Source organism: Mustela nivalis (genome assembly GCF_964662115.1).
Source record: "Mustela nivalis genome assembly, chromosome: 20".
Taxonomy (NCBI): domain Eukaryota; kingdom Metazoa; phylum Chordata; class Mammalia; order Carnivora; family Mustelidae; genus Mustela; species Mustela nivalis.
The window spans coordinates 26,085,245-26,109,623 of NC_139039.1; the positions used below are offsets into that span (position 1 = coordinate 26,085,245).

A 24,379-nucleotide genomic window follows, 5' to 3' on the forward strand; every position below is an offset into this window, starting at 1 on the left:
GATCATGACCTGAGCCGAAGGCAGAGGCTTTAACCCCTGAGCCACCCAGGCGCCCCTCAGTAAGTTCCTTCCTATTACTTGTTTCCAGTGACAAATGCAGTAAAAGAGAAGGCAAGAGATCAAAACCTCAAAAGCTTCAGGAAAAATTGGCTTTGTATTTGATTGAGGGTTCTGGATTCTACTAAAGGAAAAATACTAAAGAACTACTTTATTTATTTTTTAAAAAGATTTTTATTTATTTATTTATTTGACAGAGAGAGAGAGATCACAAGTAGGCAGAGAGGCAAGCAGAGAGAGAGAGGAGGAAGCAGGCTCCCTGCTGAGCAGAGAGCCCGATGTGGGACTCGATCCCAGGACCCTGAGATCATGATCTGAGCCGAAGGCTGCGGCTTAACCCACTGAGCCACCCAGGCACCCTAAAGAACTACTTTAAATCGATTCAGTAGAAGCTTCAGATCACAGAAATGATGACAAGCGCATGACCACATCTCTGGGGCACAGGAGCAGACACAGCACAGACAGAGCAGAGAGCAGACGGATGCATGAGGCTGTGATGGTGCTTTCATGAGTGCTTTCAAGCACTCACAGTGCAAGAAGCCCACAATAAACTTGTTCTGAGAAACTTGTTTTGAGAACGGTGCCCTAAACTGCCAACAGCTTCGGACACACCAAATATTTTTTTTTTTTTTCTTTTTCTTTCTTGTTCATACATTGTCAGAGTGTTATGGCTTGTTTCCTGGTGGTCCCAAGATGGAACCCTCAGCACCAACCATCTTTCCTTCAAATAACTACATTCAGAGCAAAAAGAAGGTACAGCCCACTCTTTCGTTCTCCCTCTCATTAAGGAACAAAATACTTTCCAGAAGCTTCTCAAGCTGACCAACTGAGTCTCATTGCCTAGAACTAGATTAAAGGTCCATCCCTCAACTAATCATCAGCAAAGGGGAAATAAGAGTGATCCTGCCTTATAATCATAGCATTTCCTGTAGTACTCAATAAGGGGTCAAACCCAAGAAGGGGGTCATTTGAACCTCTGATCTGTGGTTGTCCTGTCAGCAGTGCTGGGGACACCCTGGACTTGTGACCAGTGTCTAACGTAGAGGAGCGCAGAAAACAGTCTTGCAGGATTGAGCCCTTAAACTATGGGATCTGGCCCTCCAGTAGACGTTGTTGGAACTAAGTTAAATTGTAGGACACCCAGCTGGTGTTGGAGAATTGCCTGGTAGTGGAGAAACACTACCACCACCACCACACATCAATATTGGTTCTAGAAACTTCGGGGGAACTCTTGTAATTCAACAACAAAACAAAAGAACAAACAACAAACCCCCACACCCTATGCACACATGCAAATAACTCGATTTAAGAATGGGCTAAGGAAAAAAAAATGGGCTAAGGACTTGAAAAAATATATATATTTATATATTGCCGATTATATATTAATCGGCAAAGTATATGTGAGATATTTCACCCAGCCACATCTTGGGAATTCCCTTGTGTTTTGGTGTTGTTTGATAGCATCCACAAGTGTAATTTTCTCCAAGTGCAGCCAAGTGGAGAAGTGATACCTGGGCTCAGAAAACAGCCTTTGGCCCACGAAGGCCCAGTGACCCTTTCTGCCCAGAAGAATGCATTCTGGTGTAACAGAAACTCCAGCTTCCAACTGCTAGACCATCCCCTAAGTTACCTTCTTCCCTCTGACAGACTCTGCTCTTGTGTTCAGAAATTGCCAGCTGTTTCCTAAAGAGTGTGTGTGTGTGTGTGTGTTGGGTTGGGGGTGTTCTGCCTGTTCCCCTCTCCTCTGGGCCAGGTTTCTTGTTGGGAGCACACGCCCTTTAAGGCCAGAAAATCCCAGATGAGCCACCAGAGAGAGGTTACATCAGAAGCTGCAGAATCGGTAAGCGGCCGAGCTGGGAAGTCGGAACTGTTAACAGGGAAGTCTAGAGGGACCCTCTGTTTCTTACCACTGCTTAGGTAACAGGGTTTCTCTGAGGAAGGACGATCTCACTTGACCCAGTGTTTATCCCAGTCAGGATTGCTTTACACCAAAACAACCTGAGCAGAAGAACAGCTTTCCAAATCCCCTTGCCCCGAGGGGTTATTTTCAGTAAACAAGCAGAGCAGAGCAAAGGCTCTGACCCAAGAGCCCCCTCTATAGCCACATGGCTGACTCCAAGCTCCTTCTCGCCAGGACTTGCACAGATTCTTGCACCGGCAGTGGTGGGTCTTAAGGTTACATCCTCTGCAGACCATTTGCAGGCATGCACACTGTTTAAGAAATTGAGCTCTTCCTATCCAAGAGTGCCTGGCACAGGATAAAAGCCAGCTAGCTCACCCCAAGGAGGAGGTGTGCTGAGAAAGGCTGTGAGTTTCAAGGTAGGTCAGGTTAGGCCAAGGGTTAGGTCTTGTGATTGGAGAAGCTGATGCCTGGCCTAACCCTTGAAATGGCATGTTTTTGCCAAGAAAAGGATGTAGGAACAGCTGTGAAAGCAGAACCACGTTTACATACTGATGGAAACGTGAAAGAGCCAGGCGGGCGGGGGAAAACTGCCAAGCAGTTCCGTGTAGCTTGAGTTCGAGTTTGTGACTATTTACTGTATTGGAAGTGAAGCAGGAGAAAAAAAGGCAAGATCTCTCTCTCTCACACACACACAGACACACAGACACACACACACACACACAGATGCACAGACCCAGACACACAGACACACACACACACTACAGAACTTCAAATGTGGACTAAAGTTTTCAGGGGGCACTAGAAGTCCTTGGACCATTGCTAATGGAATCCCAGCATATTCTTGGAATAGTTACTGCGCAGCTGGGGGAGGTTAGAGGAAATTCTGGAGCATCCCAATTCCCTGATTCCCTATTGTTTGTGGTCTCCGCCAGAAACATAATAAAATCTCTGGATGGTAGGGGCACCTGGGTGGCTCAGTGGGTTAAGCCTCTGCCTTCAGTTCAGGTCATGGTCTCAGGGTCCTGGGATCAAGCCCCGAGTCGGGCTCTCTGCTCCACGGGGAGCCTGCTTCCCCCCACTCTCTGCCAGCCTCTCTACCTACTTGTGATCTCTCTCTATCTCTCTCTGTCAAATAAATAATAAAAAACCTTAAAAAAAAAATCTCTGGATGGTAAACATGCGTTTTCACAAAATGGAATGTGTCTGTTTCCTTTCAATGTTCACAGCTGCAAACTGCAAACATTTACGGTTAGATTTGCAAAAGTGTGGGGCTTCTGGGTGGCTCAGTGGGTTAAAGCCTCTGCCTTCGGCTCAGGTCATGATCCCAGAGTCCTGGGATTGAGCCCCGCATTGGGCTCTCTGCTCGGCAGGGAGCCTTCTTCCTCCTCTCTCTCTCTCTGCCTGCCTCTCTGCCTACCAAATAGATAAATAAATAAATAAATCTTTAGATTTGCAAAAGCATGTGATGCCGAACATGCATCAGCAGGATGTTAACAAGTCAGATGAAAAGAAGGGTTCTATGATGAAATAGGTCTTAAGGAATGGCTCAACCATGAGAAGTTAAATGCCTGTCTTTAAAGCAGGACATCTTAGAGCTTTGCGATACCCTGATGATCACGGTGTCTTTCTGAGAGAAGGACATGGCATATACTGCTTCCCACACTTACTTGGCAGGGCCTTTTATGGGATGTTATCTTGGAAGACCAGTGAGGAACACCAGTCAGGCCCTTAGATATAGACAGCAATAGTGGAAACAAGTTTGAAAGACTGGGTGAAGACAGGGTGATGGAAAGTTTTGAATTCATCTTATTAGATGCCAGTCCATCACCCAAAGATTCAGTGCTGGGAGTGACTGAGCACAGCCATGCCTCGCCTGTGAGTTGGGCTCCAAGGGAAGATCCTGCATCTGTGAAGAAGTGCCAAGAGCATCCCATGAAAGAAAGAGCCAGCCACCCAGCATGATGTTGCCAAGGCCTAGAGGCCAGATCATATCTATCCTGGTCAAATGTAGCCGTCTCTTCTTGATGTCCCTTCATTCCTCTGTGTTCTGAACTCCCAAGATTCTAGGGATGCTCAGCTAGCTAGTGGGAAAGCAGATAGGGTGAGGAGAGAGACAAGAAACCCACACCATCAACCCCTTCAATGGGTTCTTCCAGCAGAAGGAAGAGGAGCCTAACTGGGCAAGAGTTTGTTATTACTACTGGACCAGAGGTTGGTGATGATGAGCTTGGGCAACCCTCTGTACTATCTCAGAATGTCTGAAGAGCTCTAAGACAAGCCCGAGGTTTCATCCAGATGGTAGAATTTTCTTAAAAAGAGCTTGAGAGGAAGAAAGACTAATCCAGTTTCCTGTTTGTACTTTACTGAGTACAGTGTTTTTTCACTAGGCCAGTTCTACAGGTCTCAGAGGGTGGACATGAACCATGGGGCCTGTCCAGCTCGGCTCTTCAGGAAACAGCATTCTATCTACCTGGTTCTGCTGCCAGGGCCACGGCATGGATATCACCCCAAACCAGGCCAACTGGGGGACTTCCCTGAGGGTGTAGGAACTGGGATTGTGGGCATGAGCTGGGAGCCTAAGCCATCCCGGGCACCCCCTCTTCTAGCAGTACAAACCAAGGGCATTAACTAATGCAGAGAGGAGTAAGGATGAGATGTGGTGGTACCTGAGCCCCGGCTCTGGTTCTCCTTGACAGCTGGTTGTATCTCTTCCCTTTTCCTGTCTGATTGTAGACCATAAACTCTCTTCCTTTTTGCCTAAACAATGCTGAGTTTCTGGCCCTTGCAGCCGTGCTTGCTAAGAGGGGACGGTATCTCTTCAAGGAACCAAAAAGATACCTGCATTAAAACCTACTGAGAAAAACAAAGAGCAGTCGCTGAGATCCAGAAGCCAGCCCAGAACTCACAGCTGGGCCATGCTGTCCTCTTACAGGACAGAAACATACCCGCAGAATACCAACCTCAGACAAGGCGATGCCGACACCAGAAAATGAGACAGTGTGATCACTTCCTAATTTTGCATAAGCACAGACAAAAATAAGGTCACCATGCCACCTTCAAAATATCATAAACACTTCTTGGCCAAGCGGCTGCTACTTCTTTATCAAGTACAACTTTATCCTGGTTCTAGTCTCTTCTCTCTACAGATAAGCTTTATTGAGATAAAGGTGCCCCATCTCTATCAGCCTCACAAAATTTCCCCCTCTCTAACAGCATGAAATCTAGAAGGAAACTCTGCTTCCATAAGCCCTCCCCCAAATCACCCAAGGAAAACCCAAACCTTTCAGACACCTTCTTACCGAGATCCCTCCCACCCCACTCCAACTCCATGCTGTGTATCCTCTTTATTTTGGTGAGTAATAAACCCAACTTGTTCTTGACTGGGAGACACTGACACTCTTCAAGCATCTTTGAGTGTTTGTTTGTTTGTTTGTTTGTTTTTAATGTTGGCTTCCTATGAAGCCTTTTGTCTTCCAGAATGTCTAGAAGAGACTTTACTAAAAAAAAAAAAAATGGTTGGAAGCTTGCAGAAGTACTTAAAGGAACCAGCTGAGCTACAGAAATTTAATTTTTAAATACCTTGGAAGGTGTTGTGGATGCTGTAGTGACCGGCTGAGATCTCACCTTCGGGACCCGGGGACCTATTCCTCCAGCTGCCGGGCGAGTTCACCCCTCGTGCTTCCCAACTGAACTCCTCCTTTGGAATTGCCTTTGGGCAAAGCTTTTTGCTCAAGGGCAGGCTTCCTCCCTAGGACTGCCTACATCCAATATTGATTGGCTGAGATGAGGGTAGAGCGGGTCAGCCCCCTTTCTGGCGTGAAACCTGTAGGGCCATTCCCCCTGGGGTCTGTTAGGACCTCTGCTGCCACCCGTGACTGCATCTCAGTTCATCATTCTCCCTCTTCCCAATCCAGTTGATTTCACTCCCTCATAAATCAGAGCATACCCCCAAACCTGTTGCAGGTACCTCCCCTTCCCAGGGTCTATTTCCTGGGTAACCGACTCAAGATAAAAGGGAGCTAAGATTTCAAAACTGGCTACCCAGCCATTTTCACACAGACCCAGAAAAGTTCCATCATTGAAAAGTCCCATGACTCCTGCCCAATGTATGCAAGATGGCTTGTTAAGCAGGTGGGGGGAAAGTCACATGACAGCACCAGTGTCTCCCTCGCACAGGCAGATGGAGCTGAGGCCAAGGCTGAGGACTTGCAAGAGCTAAATAGGGCTAATATATCACCTAGCGTAATTAGCAACTACTGACCCATTGGTTGGCCTTTTTTTGGGGGGGGGGTTACCTTAATATGGATCTCCACATTTGTAGGAAAAAAATAAGTTCTTTAAGTCTCCTTTGTTGATGTGGGAGTACACCTGGCTGGTTGGACTGTCCAGTTAGAAGTTACATCCTCTATTCAACTAGTTGTCGCATAAATCTAAGTCATAGTCACAGGAAGGAACATTATTATAATTTCTGGTTTTGCCAACTGAAACCCATAAAGTTACAATTTCAAAACACCTGACTCCTTAAATCTAAATTCCTTTGCAACGCTCTCTGCAACATGGTTGCCTCCTCTGTGGCATCCCTGTGACCATCCAACACCAAGGTTATGCCTCCCTCCCTTCCATCTCACTGTTCATTCTGCCACCTACCTCCTCACTCAACAAAATCCTACCCACTTTGAAGGGTCTGATCCTCTTCCATGGAGCCTTTTGTTCAAGTCCATCTTTGATAGTCTCTTCCTACCCTAACTCTTGCCTTGCTTTCTACAACTTGGCTCATATCCTATCGGGTCCCATCATGCTTTGAATGTGGCGAGCCCATGTAGCTGCCCCATGAATACTATTTTTCTAACAGCTGTATTAATATATAATTCATATGCCACAAAATTCACCTGTTTTGAGAATATGATTCAATAATTCTTAGTAAAAACTTACAGGGTTGTACAATTATTACCACATTCCAATTTTAGAACATTTTCATCACCCCCAAAATCTCTTGTACCACCTGTATTTACTCTCTATTCCCATCCCTAGGTCCAGACAACCAATAGTCTGCTTTCTGCCTCTATAGATTGCAAGAAATATTTTTTAAGTTCTTCCTACGGAAAATTCTTTACATTTTCCAATGACCACCATCACTCACTATTGAGTTCCCTTTGCAAATAACCCAAAGTAGACATTTGAATAATTAGAACTTGTTAAATAAAACAAGTTAAATAAAACAATAAAACTTGTTAATAAAACGAACCCCCCATCCTCACTAACAAATTGATAGCATTTACTTCTCATTACAATCAAACAAGGTGTCATTTTTAGGTAAAATCTAAATCCTAAATTTATCTTTAACTCAGTGTTGATTCAGCTGGAATTTGTTTTGAAAGTGAAAAACAGGAAGAAGATGGAGTGAACAGATAATATGATGGCACCTTGAGAGCAGTCAAACAAGTCACTTTGCTCTTGGAAATTAAATAGGTCAGACAAACATCCTTTTCTGCACTTCCCTTGTTTGGAACCCCAGGGACGAGGACTCCCCCTGAGAACAATTATAAAGGACAGCTTACAGAAGTTCAGGATGTTTCTTCCTGTGTAGGTCAAACACAAGTCAAGGCTCACACCTTTTATTAGCTTGATTTATATTCAGTTAAATGGGCCATCTCTGGTGCATCTCCTCATCTAGTCAACAACTTCAAGAAAATTCAATTTAAATTGTGGCCATTTGATCAACCATCTTATAGGCAAATAAGTAAGAGAATGAAAGCCTTTTCACAAACTGATGAAACATTAATTCATAATAAAAATTCACTTAGAAATATTTTAATGAAATTGAGACCATTGATACATAGATAATATCCAAAGCACATCAAGAAAAACAGTTATTGTGAATCTTATTTTGGCATCATAAAAATTTAATTTAATTTAATTTAATTTAATTTAATTTAATTTATGTGCTTGTTTGTTTATAGTTTATCATTCCAAAATAGAACAAGATTATTTCATGGGCAATAAACACATTTTAACACAAAATAGCTATAAAACAAGTGTCTTGTGGGCAAGGCTGATGTATAATGGGAAAGTGAAAATGAGTCCTCCGCACATTCACATTGTTGAGAGATATAGATTCTTTCGGAACCAACAATGTAGTGAATATTACTTCTTGCAAGGTTCTGTGAGCTTAGCCCTGAGAATACTGAACAATTTCATTCAAAGTTCCAAAATGTGACACCTCAAATATTCTCTAAATTTAACAAAGAGGTGCTTCTAATATAGAAATTAACTCAGCTTTATCATTTCAACCCTCTCTTATATTTAAATACCAGAACTATAAAAGTTTTAAAAAGCTCTGCTTGTCTATATCCATAATTAGATTCTTTTCATTGTAAGACAAAAATGAAATTTAAAATAATAGTCTTTCTAGAGAAGGACTAACATGTACACAGCATATTTTACATGATAATATATTTCATGTGAATGTACAATACCATGGTCATCATTAATTATATGGGATTATTTAAGATTTTGTTTATCATCATAATTTTCAAGATCAGGAGTCAAAGAATCTCAGTGGGACCAAATGATTTGACCAGGGCCATCTCCTGAGCCTGTGACTAAGAGAAAAGAGTATTTTATTTCCACAAAGCCAATCTACTGATTAATGTTCAGGAAGCAAGCCTTTCTGTAATCCTTTTTTTTTTTTTTTTTTTGGTAATACTCCTAAATAAGAGAATTGTTTCTCTAACACCTATGGCAGAAACCCAAATATCAGGAAAATATAAGTAAGTATTTATTAAAATATTTATCCTACTAAGTGATCAAAATGAACCGCAAATGTTTTCTGACCATGAATCTGTATATTAAAATGGGATTTAACACTTAACAAAATTGACAGTGAGACAGGCACCACTAAAATAAAAGCTTTCCAATTGAAAAAATACTATACCTAAGCTTTTGAAAATTGGGGTATGTATTTTAGATATACTCTTTTATAGTTGAAATTATATTATATCCACTAAAACCATTATCTCTTATTCTACTATGAGTTCATCCAAAAAAAATCCAAATGTAATGGTCAGAAACCTTCTCATAATTCTATATTTTCTTTAAATGAGGAATGTTTTAAAACTTTCTTAAGTTGTCTTAGACCTCAGTAACCAACTGTGCATTCGTTTGTAGAAGATATTCTTATATGTTTATTTTGGGTCCAATTAATTCAGCTGGTGATAAAAGACCAGCAATAGAGAGAGAGAAGAGACAGAATCATGGGACAATACTCTCTTAATATGAATAAACAGATCAACATTATTTTCAAATAAAGCCTAAATTGACCGCAAAACTTTTTAAGTTAGGAAAGTTACTCCTCTGTTACCTTAGTCTTGAAATAAATTTAATGTATTGAATTTCTAGATCCAAGTGCTACTTGCAATTTATGATGAAAGGCATTTATCCGTTCTTTCTGAACCGGCCAGTTCAAGATGCAGTGAGATTTAAACATCCCTCTTCGCAAACAGAGTGCGTGGTTCAGTTTATAATCTGGAATTTCCTCAAGAAAGATCAATATAATGGAATCCAGATTTTGTTCAATAGCTTGTTGAACTGCCTGGTGCACCTTGAATCTAGGAAAAAAATTATTAAAAAATGTTATATATCAGTATACAGATTTTAACAGCCAAAAGCATGCATATCCTCCTTAAATTTGTTTTCATCTGTCCCTAATAATCAGCTTATTTTTTTTTAAAGATTTTATTTATTTACTTGAGAGAGAGACAGTGAGAGAGAGCATGAACGAGGAGAAGGTCAGAGAGAGAAGCAGACTCCCCATGGAGCTGGGAGTCCGATGCGGGACTCGATCCCGTGACTCCAGGATCATGACCTGAGCCGAAGGCAGTCTTCCAACCAACTGAGCCACCCAGGCGTCCCAATCAGCTTATTTTTTAAAGAAATTTATTTTTAAAATTCTTTGAGTTGTGAGTCATAATGTAAGTATATTTAATTAATATTTAAAAGCTCTATCAAAAAAATAAGTACACACTTAAAAGTTCACAATGTTCACCTACCTTTTGCATAATGGATCTTTTAATAGATTCTGTGTTATAACAAAAATAGTTTTTCTGCTTCTTTTGATGCTATTAACAATTGATTCAAGTTCAAGGACACCTGCCTCAAAGTCCCTCTCTTCGAGACAAAATTTGAGAGTTCGATCTTTTTCTTCCATCGGAGAGAAGTGTTCCCAGACCCAATCCCGATCTTTATAGGCATGAATTATATAAGCTGCATATTCAAACTGCTCTGGCTGTCTGCCTATTTCTTTGAAACCAAGAATTCGATGCACTAATACATTCCAATAAAAAGATATCCTCCAGCCTTCAAAATGGATGAGCAGTACAAGGAAGATAAAAATCAATGAGAAACTGGTATTTATTATGAAAAAGAGTTCAAAGGGGGCACTGTCTTTGCAGGGTGATACATCAAAAAGCATCACGCGGAAACCATGATACTGAGGAGGAGTATTGCAGAGGTAATGGCTTGGTAGCTCAGAGATGTTGGTATGGGTCTTGTTAATCCAATTAACGAACCAGGCGATACTTTCACATGTACAATCAAATGGATTAAAGCTCATATCTAAATTACTTAGGTTCCTGAAGACTGGCCCAAAGACGTTCTTCTCAACCGATGTTATGAGATTCTTCTGAAGGTTCAATGACTTTAGAGATGCCTGATCATCAAAGACAGATGGTGGAAATATGTTTAAATTATTTAATCCTAAATCAAGGCTCTTTAATTCAAGCAAGTCCTTGAATGCCTCTGCTGGGATCTCATCAAAGCCATTAGACTCTAAGTTAAGAATGTGGAGGTGAGAAAGACCCTTTAGAAAATGAACAGGACCACCGGGGTTTGCATGTTTCCATAGCCTTGCTAAGTTGTTATGCTGCAAATCCAGAACTTCTAGTTTCTCAAGACCCTCCAACAGTTCAGCATTTATGTTGGCTATATTGTTGTTGCTTAGATCCAGGATAGTCAAATTCCGAAGAGGATGAAAAGGTGAAGGGAAGCTGTCCGCATTTCTAAGGGCCACTCTTCGGAGCATCAGTCGTCGGAGGCTTGGAACCAAGGCAAAAGAGTTGCTCGTCAGTTGCAGGCATTTGTTGTAGGAAAGGTAGATTTCAACGATATTTTCTAGACCTCTCCATTCTTGGCCCGTGAGCTCTTGTCCGATTTCATTAAGGCCAAGGTCGAGCACCTGTAGGTGGCCCAACCAAGAAAAAGCACCACTCTCTATTTTTGAGATTTTGTTTTTGGTTAGATTGAGTGTGACTAAAGGAGACTGAGCGAGGGACAAAAATGTTTCATTGGTTAAAGTTCTCAAACTTGCAAAGGAGTTGGAGAGACTTAAGTGCTTTAGCCTGATCAATCCCGTGAACATATTGCTTTTGATGCCTGGAAGGTTGTTGTCCCCCACGTTAAGATACTCCAAACGTTCTAGCCACTGAAAGGAAAAATCATCAATCTTGGGCTCTGACGCAAGGGAAATGCTTTGTTTAGCAAAAGAGTGTCGCAAATCCAGGTATCTCACGTTGAGAAGCCCATAAAAGGAACGAGAAAACAAATGCTCTATATTATTATACTCCAGGAAGAAATGTTCTAGATGGGGAAGCCAAGCCAGGGAATTGTTCTCAATCACTTTTAAGTTGTTGTGGGAAAGATCAAGCAAGGTGAGATTTGTGTGCTTTAGTCCAAAGAAAGTCATATTGCTGGTTCTGTACAGTTGGGAGTTACTCAGGAATAGATTCTGAATGCTTGTGTTTGACAGTTCCAAACAAAGCTTCTCTGTGAGGCTGGGGGTCAGCTGAGCATTGTTCAGAGAGAGGCCAAATAATTTTCCAATTGCATGAAAACACCCTGGAGAGATCTAAAGTGGGGCGGGGGGAGGAAAGGAGGTTAATCACCAAAACTCAGGGGCATCTGCATGACTCTGGAAAAACTTCAACAGTTCTTTACTTAGTCCCTTTCCCCTTCACCGTCTTCTCTGCATTCTTCCCTAGCCCTCCACCGCTCAGCTCCTTACTCTCTGCCTGCAACACCCGCCTCCTGGCCAGCCCTTGCCTTTGTGGGCCACAGCTTACCTTCCATCCATCGCGTAAGGGCCTTTTCTTTAGGGGGCCTCCCCTGACCTCCCAGTCTAGGTGAGGTTCCTAGTGCTTTCACTTGATCTCACTGAGTGTCAATGTGAGTAATAAGCTATTTGTAAAGTCACTGCCGGGGCAGGTCCTGTTTCGGTCCTGTTCTCATGAACACATGATAAGAACAGGTAGATTGTATTATGAAACAGTGACGCACATACATACCCTTCTGCGACTCTGGGTTCCATCCTTGCTTTTTGTCTTTCCCCTTTGGTTTTTCCTCCTGACTTGACTTCATGATAGTGCCTCCAGCTCCCCGCTGCCCTGTCCCCACTCCCTCACCAGAAGCCTTGGCTGCTGTGGGACTCAGCACCAGAACAGAGAACAGAAGGCAGGAGAGAAGGAATCCAGAGAGGGGAGTAGCCAGTGCTGGGTGGTGGTTCGACACCAGGAGAGCAAAGAGACTCTAACGCCTACCATGTCATTTGTGAGATGTTGGGCTAATGGAAGAAAAGGCAAAAATGGGGAAGAAAGGGTACTGTACCATAAGAAAAGGGAATTGGACAACGAAGCAGGAAGTTATTGTATTAATTAGGATGAACTTACATGATAGCACTATTTTAAAGCAATCAACATTGAGTTTTTGAATCATCCTTAATGATATGGAGAATGTTCATGATACCATATTACTGTTAAACAGCAGGATACACTGTTGCACAGGGAGGCCATACAGAACGGAAAAGTTGTCAAGAGCGTGGGCTCTGATCTAACACTGCCAGAAACCCAGTTCCGTCACCAGATGATCACTAGTGAGGCCTTGAGCAAGTTCCTCAACACTTCCTCATCTCAATGAGTTAGTTAAGAAAAAATAAAAATAAAAAAAAAAATTATTAGATTTTGGAAAAGAACCAGTAGTGCAGTGGTTTAAGCAAGAAAGGCCTGGGACAAATAAGGTAGACACACAGATTAAGAATCACTATTCTAGATAATAAAAATCAATTTGGTGTGATGTCACACCATGAATGTTATTTGCCTTTATTTTTGCACTAGTATCGGTATATAAAAAGATTATTTCAATGAAAATAAAAATTTCTACGCACACAAAAAGAATAAGTTAGTTTAGAATTATATAAATATATATATAGATACACAGTGTATTTTGAATTTGTACTCTGAAATCCACTTGCTGTTGTTTTTCTTATTATTACTTGGAGAAAAGCTGGAGATAAAAATACTCAAATGCTGGGTGCCTGGGTGACTCAGGAGGTTAAGTCTCTGCTTTTGGCTCAGGTCATGATCTCAGGGTCCTGGGATTGAGCCCCGCATCGGGTTCTCTGCTAAGCAGTGAGCCTGCTTCCCTCCTTTCTCTGCCTGCCTCTCTGCCTACTTGTGATCTCTCTGTCAAATAAATAAATAAAATCTTAAAAAAAATACCCAAACGCTAACATTGGCTGTCTCTGGACTGTGGACTTTTAGATGATTTTTATCCCCCCCATTATTTACATATTTTATAAAACTTCTACAATAAATGTTCTAAATTTTAAAAAATGCTGTTCAAAACTTAGTATGAGTATTGCACAAAATGTTCATTTGTTGTTTGTTTATATTTTATTATCTCAGAACCAATACCCAGCCCATTATTCTGAAAATTAATACAGCTTTTAAAAATCTGACTTAGTTTATGGCTTCCAATATTCTTATTCTCAGCCTCTAAAGGAATAAAATACAGATATATCTGTATATGAAAGTAGTTAATGAATTGAATATCATGGATCAAAGAGAAGGTCAGTTAGTTATATTCCATTATAAGAGGATTTTTATAATAATCTAATGCTAGTTATCATTTATGGAGCACTTACATGCCAGGTACTGCTAAATTCGTTACCATACAGCCTATGACGTAGTGTTATTATACCAGTCCTACAGCTGGGGAAGTGGAGCATAAAGAACTTGAATAATTTGTCTGATTACACAATTATTAGGACAGAAGCAGAGCTAGCTAACCCAACTCTAAAGACTGTGCTCTTAACCATCATGCTATTTTAATTCTTTCAGAGATTTTGTGGGATAAATAGTACCGTTTCCACTTTACAAATGAGGAGAGGTTTAGTAGGTTCTCCAAGATCCAAGTACTGGTGTATAACTGGAACAGGGGCTGTAACCCATTTCTGTCAGACAGCAGAGCCCCAGCCCCTAACTGCTATCAGAGTCTCTCTTTTTGTGACAATGACATCAATGGCTCCAAGCAGGAAGTATGAAGGATTTCTGGGAGACATGGCAAACATGATCACCCCTTTCTCTAGGGAATCTTTAAATTCGTATCCACGTGACACAGTTAGGGACTGTCCACACTTAAAGGTAGAACACAAAATAATTTTACCTTACTTCTTACCTCTTTAATTGGATTTGATGACAACTCTAATTTCTTTAAAGAAGAATTACCAAGGAAATCAAGTTCTTCAGGTCTCAATACTTTAATTTTATTATTTGATAACAGAAGCTCTTGGAGATTTTCCAGTTGGAGCTGACTTCCTAATTTAGTAGATGACAAACCATTATGAGATAGATCTAATTTGATTAAATTCTGAGAAAGAAAAAAGATGGATATAAGTTAGAGTCTGGCCTCCAAAAATAGCTCCTTTAAATGTACCTGAATCTTAGAAATAACTTAGAAGTAACAGCAAAATATCACCTAGTATTCTATAGAAAACTGACAGTAAGAGTAATAAAAAATCTTTGTTCCTTCCATGTTGATGCGAGTGGTGGGTATTCATCCTTTCTGATGGCTGGGTAAAGCAGAGAAAGACAATTGTCACATGGTTTTACTCATATGTGGACCATAAGGAATAGCACAGAGGACATTAGGGGAAGGAAGGGAAAACTGAAGGGGGAGAAATCAAAGGAAGAGGTGAACCGTGAAAGACTACAGACTCTGGGAAACAAAGTGAGGGTTTCAGAGGGGAGCGAGATAGGGAGAGGGGGTCGCCTGGTGATGGGTATTAAGGAGGGAACATGCTCTAATGAGCACTGGATGTTATACACAAATAATGAATCATTGAACACTACATCAAAAACTAATGATGTACTGTATGGGGACTAACATAACCAAAAAAAAAAAAAAAAAGAAAGAAAAAAAATCTCTGTTGTGATTGAAAATACCATTGTTGCAAAGGCTTTGTTTCTTACTGCAAGAATCATTTCAAGAAGAATAGTTTTATTTCTCTTAACAAAATAAAAGGGCTTAAGCGCATTTATTCATGATATAAGGAGTATTCAAAATAATAATTTCTTTACGATGTAAGGAATATTCTTGTGGCTTACCAAGCACAGGGTGTCATGCATCAGCCTTGAAACTAAACAGAAAAAAAAGAAGAAAAAATTTTCTTCTTAAAGAAGTATGAGTAGAACTTTGCTGTCCATGAAATCTTAAAAAGATTTTTATGTTGAGAAAGATTGGTAGTTATGTAAGTTTTGAATCATGACTAGTACAGAATATTCATTTTAGTTTGTTTAGTGGGTGCTGTGGGACATTTTACCACCCTTATGCTACATTTTAACACATAAAGTTCTACTCAGGTGAAGGTAATATAAAGCTGAGATATATTAGGGCAGAATCTTATGTAACACATAATAAACAGAGTAAGAATTTTATTTATGTTTTAAAAATAAAAAGACATTTTGCCAAAGATTACTCTAACCAGATTTTGAGGACTTGGTGTACATGACAAATCATCCACTTCAGCATCTAAGGAGGCACAAGAAAGAATTTTCAAATCACTGGCAAGCAAGTCATTTTATATATGTTTCTAAGCATATTTAAGTTTGTACACTAATTTTGGGACATGAGGTCAAAGAATGCCAAATTTTTTCTAGGTCCATAAAATGAACGAGACCGGGTTTTAAAAATGGCTTTGGTTTAAGAAAAGTGCTTAATAATTCTCTCAGATTGAGAGACAATAACATACATTTTCCCAGATGCAAAAGTCAAGTAAAGTACTGGGGGAAAAAAAAAAAAAGATGGTGGCCATTGGTAAAGCAATATTGTAAAGAGATCTCGTAAATCAAGAGTACATAATTTTTTACTGAACAATTTGCTTTATCTATCAATTTGTTAACTTCATTTAAGTCAGAATTTGGATATGGCTTTTTTTTTTTTTATTACTGCAGGTAATTTATTTGCTCTTTTCCTTGTGGTATATTCTGATTCTTCTCTGGTTATGACAGATCAGATTCTTTTTTCATCTCTACCTCTTTTACCTAAGTTGAATTTTTAATGGGAGGGAGCAAGAGAGGCAAAGTTCCTTAAAATTAAGGCTGAAATTGATTTAAGATGCTATTTTCCCTTTTGAAAACATTTTCAAACATAAATGGCCATACTTGCATGGGAGGTCCCCCTCTTTCCACTTGAGTGAGATTGGTTTTCTTACTCTTCACCTTGATATTGAGATAACATATTTTAAATTTCTTATAGGGAGATGAACCTTTCCATCTTACCTTCAGGCTTTGAAAGGGATTGTTTTGAATATTCTTGATGGAATTGGACATTAGGTGGAGTTCTGTCAAGTTCATACAGAAGACAAAAGTTTGGTCGGAAAGGTGAGATAGCTCATTGTGTTGGAGGTTCAAACTTTCCAGCAGGGGGAGTTTTTGGCACAATTCTGACTCCAGTTTTGAGATAGAGTTGTAGCCTCCATCCAAGATAGTAAGTTGGCTATATCTTGTAAAGTTGGCAGCTGGTAATCTTCGGAGCTGATTATGAGTGAGATTCAACACTGTTATGTTTGCCGGGAGGTCATCAGGCACTTGAGTCAACTTCAGATGACTGCAGTCAGCCACTTCGTGTCTAACGACACATTTATGGGTAGAGGATGTACAGAGAACCCACAGGGACAGCAGTCCCCAAAAGAAGTAGATATGAAAAGGTGAACTCTGGTTCATGTTTCTCCCCTCTAAAAGAAACGTAAACAAGTAAGAGACAACATTAGTAACATAGGCGTTCATAGGTATTGGTATATTCTTTGAAAAACAGATCACCAAAAGTGACTATATATGATCTTTTTACTCACAACTTCTACAGAATACAAGCATCTATTCTATAATCAATATTTCAAATGAAAATAATTCAAATAGCACAGAAGTACAAAAATGGAGCATACAAACTCCCTCTTCACTTTTCACCTTTACCCCAGTTTCAATGCAGCATCTTTAAAGTTTTTTTTTTTAATTTAAATTCAGTTAATTAATATATCATGTGTTATTGGCTTCAGAGGTAGAGGTCAGTGATGCATCAGTCTTACGTAACACCCAGTGCTCATTACATCACGTGCCCTCCTTAATGTCCATCAGCCAATTACTCCATTCTCCATCCCCATCCCCTCCAGCAACCCTGTTTGTTTTCTGTGATTAAGAGTCTCCTACATTTGTCTCCTTCTCTGATTTTGTCTTGTTTTATTTTTTCCTCTTTTCTCCTGTGAAATTCTGTTTTGTTTTAAATTCCACATACGAGTGAGATCATATGATAATCGTCTTTCTCTGATCGACATATTTCCCTAAGCATAATACCCTCTAGTTCCATCCACATCGTTGCAACTCAATACAGTGTCTTGTTGAAAGAAACAGGATACGTGATTTCATTTCTATAACACCAAGATCAATTAGCTTCTTAATCATACTCTTGGGTAAATGGCCGGTTTGGAGGGATATCTCTGACACCTTCTCTTGGGTTATCATCTTGGAATCCATTCCACCATGTTCCTGGGTTAACGTCACTATGGTGGATTTCAGTACCTTCTTTCTTGAAATATTTTTGTTTTGACCAAAGTATCTGCTTGAGTAGCTCTTCTTCCTCTTTCCCCAAAATATTTACAGGAGGTTTTATCTATCTATCTATCTTTCTTTTTTTTTTTTTTAGATTTTTAAATTTATTTATTTGACAGAGAGAGAGAGACATCACAAGTAGGCAGAGAGATAGGCAGAGAGAGAGGGGGAAGTAGGCTCCCTGCTGAGCAGAGAGCCCAACTAAGGGCTTGATCCCAGGACCCTGAGACGATGACCTGAGCCGAAGGTAGAGGTTTAACTCACTGAGCCACTCAGGTGCCCCGAGGCTTTATCTTTTAGCTTCTGAAATACCTGTTTTTGTTCTTTTGTCATATGATTTTGATGTGTAGGCTATTTGAGGCTTGGAATACTTTTTTTTAATTAAGTGTTTTTATTTTGTTTTGTTTTGTTTTTTGACAGAGATCACAAATAGGCAGAGAGGCAGGCAGAGACAGAGGGAAAGGGAAGCAGGTTACTTGATGAGCAGAGACCCCGAAGCGGGGCTCGATCCCAGGACCCTGGGATCATGACCTGAGCCGAAGGCAGAGGCTTAACTCACTGAGCCACCCAGGTGCCCTGTCAGTTCTATGCCAATACCCCGTTGTTTTGATTACCATGGCCTACAGTAAACCTTGAATTCCGAAGTGTAAATCCTTCCATTTGTTATTCGTTTCCTAGGTTTTTTTTTTTTCTCCCGTGCCACAGTTGATGGGAATTATTTGAAATAGTTTTACTTATTATTTAATTAATTATTCCTCCTAACTGGAGTATACAGTTACAATAGTAGAGGACACATTGTCTTTACTCTGTACTGCTTTACCTGCGTCTAGAAAAGTGACTAGACCATATCGAATGTTGGATAAATACATGTTGACTGAATAGCTTTCCATGGGCAGTTAATCAGCTCGAGAAAAACCTCTCTTACCTCCGTCAATGGTCCCAACTTTATTTTGGTGGGATATATGTCTAATGTGATAGTCTCTGGTACGATCATTTACTAGTTTCACTTTCAGATATTTAAAAATATCAAATACATCTTCAATGTATGGAGCCGGATCAATAAAAATGATAATTAAATAAGTTAGTTTTCCATAGATCTAAAAGTCATGTCACAAGAAGAATTCCAGAAAAGTTTTAAATAATAAAATCATTTTAGAGGATTAATTGTAAGAAAATAGAACTAGTGCAAGTATTTATAATTTATAATTATAAAATTATAATTTATAATTTTTTTAGATTTTATTTATTTATTTGACACACAGAGAGAGATCACAAGTAGGGAGAGAGGCAGGCAGAGAGAGAAGGGGAAGCAGGCTCCCCGCTGAGCAGAGAGTCCGATGCGGGACTTGATCCCAGGACCCTGGGATCATGACCTGAGCCGAAGGCAGAGGCTTAAACCACTGAGCCACCTAGGTGCCCAATAGTGGTTTTACTTTACTTCTATTCTAATCTAGTTCTCAGAGATAGAAGAAAAGTCTGTTTCTATTAATTATTTTATGGCCTTTATAATACTGGCATTAAGTATTGTGAAAGCCATACCCAATTTTTATATTTATAGGCTATGATAAAGATCACAGCCCAACTAGGAGGCCCCTCACCAAACTACTCAGGTACATGAAAACTTTAGAGCTGAAAATGAGTACATTCTGGAAATCAGGGACTAACTTCCCAAATATGACCTCTCTGAAATCCTCCCAAACCTCTCTTCCTTGTACTATAAGTGCTTCTACTTCTATTTACAACTCACACAAACAGTGCTGCAATATAGTCTCCTCCTTGTCTGGGTGACATTTCTCTGTTTTAGAACGGAAATAGAGATCAGAATTACTGAAAAGGACTAATCTATTTACAAAGAATATCTCTGAAGGACTGAAAGACATTCCCAGATCTGAAAATACATTCATCACATGGAAAAGTACATCACCAAATGGTAGGTAGGAAGAGTGAAAAAGGAAAATCCACAGAGTGAATCTTACGAAACTTCAGAATTGTGAGCATTCGAAAGAAAAAAAAAAATCTTAAAACCTTCAAAGGGGAACATATGATCAATTACTTCCAAATGAAGAAGATCCTGAATGGTGGAATACTTTTCATTAGCAACATCAGCCACTAGAAAACAATCGTGATGAGCTTTCAAAATGATCAGGGGAAACAATTCTGAACCTAAAATTTCATTTCTGCCTGAACAACTCAAGATAAGGGGCAAAGCATTTTGAAATATGCAAAGATTCAGTAAGTTTATAACTATGCAAACTGTATGCAAAAATTATTCTGGAATTTGCTTCAGGGAAATAAATGAGAATACAGTTAAGAGGATGAAGCAGACAGGAAAAAATTGCTATTGTATGAGACAGAAGCAAAGAAAGCTAAAAAGATGGAAAATAGACACTCAGTGGGTCTTGCAGTTTTAGAAAGGCCTTTCAGCGTGCATAGAATTACATGTGTCTGTCTAAGTGAGAGATAATATTGCATCATGATGAAGACATTTGGTCTGGAACCAGACTGGATGGGAGTTAGAGCTAATCCCTGCTTAGTTTGGATTCTCCGTTTTGGTTCGTACACTTCATAATATTTTCTCCCCATGAGTGTATACAGATAACACCTAACTGCAGACACACACCAACACACAATCCTATTGTGAAACTGCAAGGTAACTTCGTGAGCTACTCCTGCTCCAGGCTGACTCGGATTTCCTCCGACTCACCTGCATTTACCAGTGCTGTGGGGAATGATCCTTCTGATCTTCCTATACATCTCAACGCCTATCCACTTGTCACTTTCCTCTACTTTCCTTTATGAGGTCAAAGAAAACCACTTTTGTACTCCCAGGAGCACCTGAAGTGTTTTCTCCTTTTCAAGCACAATATCACAAAATGCCAGCTCCTGTCTCCTTTCTGGCCAACAAATCTGAGAAAAGGAGAGAAATTCTTTCAAGCTCACAGGGCTCAGTAACTTTAAGACAAAGATACGATTTAATTAATTAATTAATTAATTAATTTGAGAGAGAAAGGGCACCTCAGCGGGGGGTTGGGGAGGGGAGACAGACAGACAGAGGGAAAAGCAGACTCTCCACTGAGCAAGGAATCCCAAACTGGGCTTGATCCCAGAACCTGATCTGGGATCATGACCTGAGCCAAAGGTAGATGCCTAACCAACTGAGCCAGCCAGGTCCCCCCAAAAATATGATTTTTTATTTTTTATTTTTTTAAAAGGCTATTGCAAAATGATCTCCATAAATTTCCTAACGTGCTTTTCCAGGTCCGGAAATCCACAAAGGAAAAAAAAAAAAACCTCATTATTGTACAAAGTATTGGATTATGTTAATTATAAATTCCTGCTTTTATATGTACTCTGAGTTACGCTACACTTCTCCCCACACCTCTGTCATCTCGCTTTCCTTCTGTTCTCCTGTTGATTCTGACTCAATTTCAAGCACCAGATCAAAGAAAGACCAAAGAATGCTGAAACCGACGTGCAGTCCCAGCTCTAGCCAACAGGACAGACCGGATCCCAGTAAGAATTTTAAAGATCTACCTTCATTTACTCTGATAACAGCTGGCCGATCCTTTTTTCATTAGTCCAAATCCAGTCGTTTCCTCCAGGGACGGGCAGCATATTTGCTGCAATCTCGAAAGTGAAACTAAAAAGGGGGAAAAAAAAAAGGCAAGCTTCTTACAGTTCTTGGATTCTAACAAGGGCACAAAGGGAAAAAAAGCACATATCACATATCAGCAAGAGAAATACTAAACTGCTTCTCAAAAAATGTCTTGCTTTTCTGCTTTGGGTACAGTCCCTTGGGTTTTACTAAAAGGGTCACAGATTTAGCAACAGAGAAGTTAAAAAAAGTGGGAGCTCCGTTGGTGTGGGCAGGGCTAGTACTCTAGAGGTTAGCCGGTATCTGTGAGTGAATTCCTCTGTTTTTTCAGAAGACTGATGCAGAACTGTCGGAACCTAGTAGTGCGTGGTTGGAGTGAGAAAAAAACCTCAATCCCTAATCAAAGCTGAATACTTTCACTTCCCTTATCTTCTTAGCAACCCAGGAAGATAAGTAATGTGAACATTAGCCTTTTTATCCAAGGAGACACCTAGTTCACAGCAGAGGAACTGCTCAAAGGTGCAAAGCCAAAAGCCAGTCCTAACTCGTGCTACTCGTTTCCATAATCAGAGCCTGTTAGGGAGCAAACACGAACACAAAGAAGTCCATTTTCACCAGCTGGTTCTCAACAAGCTTTCCTGACTAGTTAAAGGAATGTGCTTGTCAGGGAAAGGACACATTTCCCGTTATTGATATAATAGGATATAATGTTACCAACCATATTGTTATATAGCAAAATAGAACACTCAGAAGAGACTGTAGAGACCACCTAATTTAACTCCCTTGTTTGAGAAATGAGGAAATAGCACGATGAGGGATTTGCCAAAGGCTATACCAAAGTTACTTCGTTATTCAAACAACTTTAGAAATAAAACAGCTTTGTTATTCAAACAACTTTAGAAATAAAACAGCTTGGATCAGTTGAAACATGCCCGGAGCTTGACTTGATTGAAGAAATGAGGGCAAGAAAATAGGTCTGTATCATGAAGCAAAATGTCTTTCTTCTCCTTGGGTCTCAGTCTTAGTTGGAACCCTCTGATGGTCACTGGGCTCATGGTCGTGCTTTTTTGACTTTTCACTTATCTATAATATAATACCATAAGCAGACAATTGCCCTGAGTAAACCATGGTCCCTCACATCTACCTATTGCAACATGCGGTAGAACATTAATAGTATTCCAAAAGTTTCTTCTCTGTGAGCTCCTTGAAGCCGAACATGGTATGATCTCTGTATTACAACTCTCCAGCCACTCTTCCATGGTAAGCTGGTTCTCTGGCCTCCAATGAACCAGGCTCCTCTTCAGTATTCAGACTTCTGCATGTTTTTTTCCCACATTGACGTTGGGCTTGGCCATGTGACTAGAGTTGGCCAATAGGACATCATTAAGCATGAAGTGAGCCAAGACTTGATAAGCATTTGTACATGGGCACTTACACTTTTCCTTTCAGAAATCAGTTGCTGTGTGGTTAAAAGCCCAACCTAGCCGTCTGCAAAGGCAACATGGAGGAGAACTAAAAGTCTGGCCAACAACTCCTCTGATCACCTAGGAGACAACCAGCCTCAACTTGCTGTCCAGTAAGTAATGAGTGAGCCATATTGGGAGTAGATCTAATTCCAGTTGAGTCACATGGAGAAGATGCCACACAGAGCAGAAATAAGTTTTCCCCAGGTAAGTCCTGCCAAAATTATGGAAGAGTAAACAAATAAATGACTATTGTCCCCAAATTTGAGTGTTTATGTTATGTATCATTAGATAAATGAAACACATTCCCTCTATAATCTGACACACCCATCTCTTACGCTTTATGACTCTGTGAGCATACTAAATTTTCCATAACGTTGATTGAACGAATGAATGGATTTTTCCAAATACTTATTGATCATCCCATAATGCAACAGTTTACATCCAGATATTACTAGTCCTTAATTCTTGCTAGCTTCTGAATACTTCACAAGTTAGTTTCTCTCCACTGTACATTCCTTGGTTATGCATTAACTTATTATGGTGGTAGGTGCTATAGTGACAAAGCTCATTTTTCCCCTTTTAAGAGAATTAAATCAAAGTTGTGATATACGCCCATAAATACAAGTCCAGTATTTATTGGTATTTTGTAGCATGCTAGATCAGCAAATCTCAGAATATAAATGAAGCTGCATTATTCCCAGGGGAGCCAAGATCTATAGAATTCTAGAAGCCAAAGTCCTTTAAATTTACTAAATTTTTATTGATTTTACTAAAATCTATATATTTTATAGTTTCTTCCTTCAACTTGAGTGAGCACTTGTTAATGAAAATTGAGTAAGATAGTATATGCAAAGAGCCTGAAAGAATGGTTTGAGAAAAAACAGCAAATTTCAGAGTCTGGCAGTTATAAGCCAAAAGTAATCAGTAACTTATTATTTACAAATTTATGGAACTAAAGACCCTCTGTCCTTCTCTGCCTGCTCCTAGTAATAATTCTTAATAAAGTAGACATTGTTTTTAAGTGACAATTGCAGCCTTTTTAATGCTAGGCAAAGAATTTTTTGATGATTGATAATGTATAATCACTAGGAAATCTATTCACTTTATCTTAAGATTTGTAAAGGAAGGTTTAATGATGGTTTTCATAATCATCAGCATCTATAAAACTAGACTATTGAAGGCTATATGAGACACTGTCTACAATTTTTCATATAAATTAATTTAGACATGAAGATAGCATCATTGCAATTTCTGACAACATATATGGAGAGCTGAAATTATGGGGAAAATGGACTATGTGAAAAGACAAGCTAATATTAGACAAAATAATTATACTATTGCCAGATTCTACAAGGTCCAAATAGAGAACTAATTATTGAGGAATATTTAAATTTGGGTCAGCACCAAATAGCCAATTGCCAGGGAGCTG

General features: G+C 39.8%; 1 protein-coding gene across 12 annotated transcripts in view; it reads right to left on the reverse strand.

The window, feature by feature from the left end:
- Positions 1-7,755: 7,755 nt before the first annotated feature.
- Positions 7,756-24,379, reverse strand: part of TLR3 (toll like receptor 3) — a 29,634-nt gene continuing 13,010 nt past the window's right edge. For 3 of the 12 annotated variants that reach the window (XM_082715710.1, XM_082715711.1, XM_082715709.1), the window contains 6 exons: positions 21,424-21,577; positions 20,594-20,796; positions 16,567-17,021; positions 14,465-14,656; positions 10,009-11,861; positions 7,756-9,567 (listed from right to left, as the gene is read on the reverse strand). In XM_082715710.1, the coding sequence (XP_082571836.1) occupies positions 9,339-9,567; positions 10,009-11,861; positions 14,465-14,656; positions 16,567-17,010 (2,718 nt within the window). In that variant the 5' untranslated portion in view covers positions 17,011-17,021; positions 20,594-20,796; positions 21,424-21,577 and the 3' untranslated portion in view covers positions 7,756-9,338. Of the gene's footprint in view, positions 9,568-10,008; positions 11,862-14,464; positions 14,657-15,393; positions 15,426-16,566; positions 17,022-20,593; positions 20,797-21,423; positions 23,162-24,379 lie in introns of those variants that run through there. The other 9 variants (XM_082715703.1, XM_082715704.1, XM_082715707.1 and 6 more) reach the window with 6 other exon arrangements.